Source organism: Terrapene carolina, unplaced genomic scaffold (assembly GCF_002925995.2).
Source record: "Terrapene carolina triunguis isolate 2854851 unplaced genomic scaffold, T_m_triunguis-2.0 Scaffold517, whole genome shotgun sequence".
Taxonomy (NCBI): domain Eukaryota; kingdom Metazoa; phylum Chordata; order Testudines; family Emydidae; genus Terrapene; species Terrapene triunguis.
In genome coordinates, this window is record NW_020664868.1 from 1,746,362 (window position 1) to 1,752,010 (window position 5,649).

The 5,649-nt window shown below is 60.8% G+C and overlaps 1 protein-coding gene across 1 annotated transcript in view; it reads right to left on the reverse strand.

Annotated features, from left to right (window-relative positions):
• The window catches only part of LOC112115305 (SPARC-related modular calcium-binding protein 1-like), a 24,824-nt gene that overhangs the window by 700 nt on the left and 18,475 nt on the right, over positions 1–5,649 (reverse strand). Inside the window, exons 8-11 of the mRNA XM_026658904.1 lie at positions 5,352–5,544; positions 3,298–3,380; positions 2,556–2,655; positions 1,089–1,335 (exon numbers count right to left, since the gene is read on the reverse strand). Coding sequence (XP_026514689.1) covers positions 1,095–1,335; positions 2,556–2,655; positions 3,298–3,380; positions 5,352–5,544 — 617 coding nt within the window. The 3' untranslated portion in view covers positions 1,089–1,094. The remainder of the gene's footprint in view (positions 1–1,088; positions 1,336–2,555; positions 2,656–3,297; positions 3,381–5,351; positions 5,545–5,649) is intronic.

The following is a 5,649-nucleotide window of genomic DNA, read 5'->3' on the forward strand; positions in this document are numbered from 1 at the left end:
TCCTGGAGCTGGGGATAGAACCCAGGAGTCCTGGCTCTCAGCCCCCCTGTTCTACCCGGCAGATCCCGCTTCCTCCGACCCACCAAAGCCAGAGCTTTGAAAGGCGGCTTTGTACACAGCCCTGCCGGTGACCTTCAAGGTTGATCAGTTGCAGAGGGCTCGGAGAAGAGCCACGGGATTGATCGAGGGCTGGAAAACCTGCCGTAGAGTGAGAGACTCAAGGAGCTCAGTCTATGAATCTCAGAAGGCCAAGCGGTGACTTGACCCCAGGCGATCAGTGCCTACGGGGGCGGGGGCAAATATTTAATACCGGGCTCTTCATACCGGGCTCTTTAATACCAAGGCCTAACACGATCCCATGGCTGGAAGCTGAAACTGGGCCAGTTCAGACTGGAAATAAGGGAAACCTTTTTAACGAGTGGAACGACTTACCCTGGGGTCGTGGTGGAGTCTCCATCCTGGAGAATTTTTTAACCAAGCCAGGATGTTTTCTGCTCTAGGGATCGTTTCGGGGGCAGGTCTCTGGCCTGGGCTATCCAGGGGGTCAGACGAGATGAACACAATGGTTCCTTCTGGCCTTGAAATGAGCAACCTGCAGCCTCTGCCCTCCCAGCCCCGGCCTGCCCCCTACCCATCCGTCGCTCTAAAGTTCCTGCTCAGGTGTGGTGGGTCAATTAACTCGTAGCTGCAGGGGGCAACACTTGAAAGCCCCTTTTCTAAGACAAACTAATGCCTGGGAAGGGGATTTTTTTCCCCCTGCCCCGGGCAAGAGAACTGGGCTCTCCCCTCCCTTGCTTGCTTTCTGTGATAGCTCGCTGCCCCCTGGCGAATCCGGGCCCCCCAGATACAGGAGGGGAGTGGGGCTGCCTGAGTTCCAGATTGGCCTAGAGCAAGCAGTTTGGCTGCCACACAGTTCCCCCTCCTTCCAGCTGGGCACATGCCCCCAGCCTGCCCGCCTGAGAGTACCGGGAACTGGGTTTCCCCCCAGCCAACCTCCCCAGCCGTCCTCCCCGGGCTGGATTTGAACTCACAACCCAGGGGCTCTAAAGCCAGCTGCCAACCCCCCGGAGCAGGGGGCTCATGCCCACCCAGTGCTAGCTGAGCCCCAGGCAACCCCTGAGCTCCGGCAGGGAGACGAGCCGGTTGGCGTCCAGGTCGCAGTACTCCAGGAACTTGCGGGCGCAGCGCTTGGGCCGCGTGTGCTGCTTCACGTAGAGCTTGAGGGGCCGCAGCTCCCGCTCGCTCAGCCCGGCGCTGAAGTCCTTGTCCAGGCGCACGAAATGCCAGCGCGCCGCCCGCTCCTCCAGGCTGGGGCCCGGCGTGCGATCCGACAGCCTGCGGGGGGCAGAGACACCGTCACCTGCCGGGGCTGGAAGGCCCAGTCTCAGCACGCAACTCCCCCCCCACCCCACCCCGGGAGCCGTGAGGTTGTCGTGGCCGCGACAGGGCAACGGGGACTCCTGCTGCACCCGACCGCCCTGTGGGGACTTTGGGACGGCAGCCGGGAAGTGCCCCAAAGCGCCAGGCTAGGGCAGAGGGACTGACCAGAACAGCTGTCAGGGGGTTGCAAACACCCTCCTCCCCCTGGGAGCGACCGGCCCATGAGAATCAACGGTCCACGTAACTCAGCACAGGGCCATTGGGGGCAGAGCCACGCCTGGCTTCCAGCAGCCGGGGGTTGAGGGTCACCCCGAGCCCGGCGTTACGTCCCTGACCAGCTTGGCTAATAGCCACCGACGGACCTATCTGTCCTCCAGGACCTCATCTAGTTCTTTTTTGAACCCAGTTGTATTGGGGGCGGGGGGCACACGCTGGCTGGCTCATGGCGGAGGGGTCTGAGGCCTTTTAGGCTTCTCCCAACCCCCCCTGTGGGGCAGAGCTGAGCCATTATCTCCATTGTACAGGTGGGGAAACTGAGGCACATAACGACTCAGTAACTTGCTCACCCAGCAAGTCAGTGGCAGAGCTAGGACTTGAATCCAGGTCCCCTGAGCCCGGGAAGCAGCATCCTAGCCACTGTCCCCCCCCCCCACCTCTTGGGGGAAGTAAAGGAGGGCAGGGGCGAGTCTGGACTCATCAGACGAGCCAGGAATAGGAGCCCATCCACCTTCCAGGCAGCCCCATTGGTCACGGCCAGCCCCACGGCTCTGGGCTGACTGACTAGCCGCACCACCGTGGTCCCCCTGTAAAACTGGGCACAGATTGCCCGGGGCCCTGCGGCGTCCCGGCCGGTCACAGGACTAAGAAGGCGATAAACCTTTGCTCTGCGTCATTAGCGCCGGCCCCGCCTCACTTCTTCTTGGTTAGCCCTCCATCAGCCAGCAGGGGTCGCTACAGAGCAACGGGCCAGCCCCCAGTGTGGGGGGAGAACCCACCCACCAGAGAGCCCTGGGCTTGCCCTTCAGAAGATATTTAAGAGTAGGTTAGATAAATGTCTATCAGGGATGGTCTAGACAGTATTTGGTCCTGCCATGCGGGCAGGGGACTGGACTCGATGACCTCTCGAGGTTCCTTCCAGTCCTAGAATCTATGAATTCACCGGGCCCCCGGCTCACCTCCTATGCGTGATGGGCATCAGCCGGGACTGGATCATGTCGGACGTCAAGGCCTTCATCAGATTGGACAGGAACTCCGCCTTCTTGGGACCCGGGCAGCCTGGACGAGAGGGGCAGGGGCAAGGGGGTTATGTGGAGCTCTGGGGAGCTGCCCACCTGTGACTCATCCCCACTACTGGCCTCTCTCGGTCACCCACGCCACCCACGCGAGAGAGACATCGGCACGATGCTCAGGGGGAGGCGGCAGCCAGCCGGATTCAGCGTCCTTCGGCCCGGGTCCCCCCAGCCAATGTCAGCGGGGAACTCAGAGCAAAGGGACGCACACCCTGCTGCTCCCATAGTTACAAGCCCCTGTCGCCAGGAGAGGAGCATGGGGGACTGGCTTGCTGGCTCAAGGAATGGGGCACGGGGCCTTTCCCCTATAGGGGGTGCTGGCTCTTGTCTGGCCCCATGGCAGGGGACTGGCTGGCTCAGGGGGGCACCCACCCAGGGAGCTCTGCCCGGCCAGCGACAGGCTCAGCCCTGTTCCTCACCAAACCGTGGGCACCGCGCCAGCTTTGTCCGGCTCCCTCGTGGGCAGCCTCAGCAGCGTGGCCAAGAGGACCAGACTCCCCGCTGCATGGGGGCCGGACACTGGGAATAGCCGAGTGCCATGTGGCTGGAGAACCCGAGCCCCCCCCCCAGCTACCCATGGAAGTTAGGGTGCCAAGGCCATTGGTTGTACCCCACGCCCCCTCCCCACCTGGCAGCGCCCTGTCCCGGAAGAGAGAGCCCATCTCCGCGCTCTTGGCCGCGGCATCAGACTCGCAGTCTGGCGGGAAGTTCCTGGGTGGAAGAGAGATGGGTCAACGCCTGGACTTTCCTGGTTGGCGCGTGGCACTGGCAGCTCCCAGCGCTGGGGCAGAGGAATGGGGGTGGAAAGGGGTGCTCTTTGCAGGACTTTTGATGCTTCCAACCCCCCTCCACACATACCCCATAGGCAACCCCGTTTTCAGGTGGGAAAACTGAGGCACAGAGGGGCTGGGCGGGAGGAAGGATTTGGCCCAGGCCACATATCATAGTCCAACCCCCTACTCAAAGCAGGACCAATCCCCAATTTTTGCCCCAGATCCCTAAATAACCCCCTCAAGGATTGAACTCACAACCCTGGGTTTAGCAGGCCAACGCTCAAACCACTGAGCTATCCCTCCCCCCAACCAGCCCGGAATAGAATTAGAGTCCCAACTCCCAGCGCCACCCCCCCCCGCTTTAACCACTAGACCCCACTCCCCTCCTAGAGCCAGGGACAGAACCCAGGAGTCCTGGCTCCCAGCCCCATCTGCCCACTAGTCCTCCCTTATGACCACGTAAACTAGCATTAGCATTAGCCATAAACCGGGTGTGGGCTACTGAGCGATTCAGTAATTCACACATTAAATCCACTCCCCAAGTTCTCTGCACACATTTCTGGGGTCACTAGACCGATGGTCAACAACTCAAGGACTCTGTGTCCTCCACTCGGCCTTCGTTCCTTGGGACCCCTTGCCAGCACCCATGTGGACGTGCGAGGTCTGCCCAGCGCCATGCACCAGCAGTCACCTTGGGTGACTCCGGCTGGAGACCGTAATCCTAGAGTTGGCTCCAGCCATCGGAGTCCTGACTCAGGCAAATATTTTCCTTTGAAAAACAGAATTCCCCCTGCCCCCCCAAAAGTGTGTCTGTTTCCAGCTGAAAAATTGAATTTTTCATCCACAAAGCGGAAGGCCTCAATATTTCAATCCAGAGAGGCTACCACAGTGCCTCATGGGAGCTGTAGTTCAGGTGTTTCATGCTTCCCTGTTCCTCTATGGGCTAGGCTCCCTGACTGGACTACATCTCCCATGCTGCACTAGGGCCAGAAACTCCCTGGCAGTAATTGCATCTTCAAGAGGGGAGGCTGTGGTGCATCTTGGGAGCTGTAGTTTGGGTGCCTCAGGATCCCATTCTCCTCTATGGTAGGGTTACCATACGTCCGGATTTTCCCGGACATGGCCGGCTTTTTGGTCCTCAAATCCCCATCCGGGAGGAATTTCCAAAAAGCTCAACATGTCCGGAAAAATAGGGAGGCATGGTAAGGGGACCCCGAGTGTGAGTGGCTGCAGCAAAGCCAAAACTAACAACTCCCCCGATCTGCCGGGGTACCGAGGCGGCGGCGGCATCCGAGTGCGCAGCCGCCTCCTCCCCAGGCTCCAACTTTCCCGGCTCCCGCCGCTCTCCACCGCAGCGGGGGCCGAAGCAACTTCCCCAGCACAGCAGCAGCCGGAGCCCGGGGGCGGGAGGGAGGAGGAGGAATGCGGGGTGCTCAGGGGAGGGGGCAGAGTTGGGGCGGGGACTTTGGGGAAGGGGTTGGAATGGGGGCGGGGAAGGGGTGGAGTTGAGGCGGAGGCGGGGCCCCATGGAGAGTCCTCTTTTTTCACTGTTTAAATATGGCAACCCTACTCTATGGGCTAGGCTCCCGGACTGGACTACGCCTCCGATGACATACCACGCCCCCCCCTTCTTGGAGAGGCAGTTGCATCATGGGACTCCCTCACCCTGGTGCATCATGGGAGATGTAGTCCAACCAAAAGCCCCCCCAATATTTCCCATGGAAAATTCAAATAAAAATGAATTTCCCCCCCCATTTTCATAAATTTTCAATGGGTCCCCAAAACGGATGTTTTTTCCCTAGCTCTAGCCCCGCCCCCAGCTTTTAACCCCTTCCACTCCCAGGTGGCAGGAGACGATCAAGGCTTATGCCAACCTACAGCCACGCGGTCTCGGGCGCTGGACACTGACCTGGTGGAGGTGCCAGGGACGGGCCGGCCGGTGTCGGCCTGCATGCACCAGCAGTAGCCCGTGGCCTGGTGGCACTGGACGGGTTTGTAGGTGCCGTCTCCCTCGCACTCCGGGACGAAGGTCCCCTCCTGCTGGTGCCGCTGAATTTCCTCGAGGGCCTCCAGCCGCTCCTGCTCGCAGGACGGAGGGAACTCTGCGGGATGCGGGGGGGATTATGGGGGGGCTTTTTACCTTTTAACCCTCCTGGCACCCAGTCCCCACATGCCTCCCCTTCCACCAGCTGGGATCAGAACCCAGG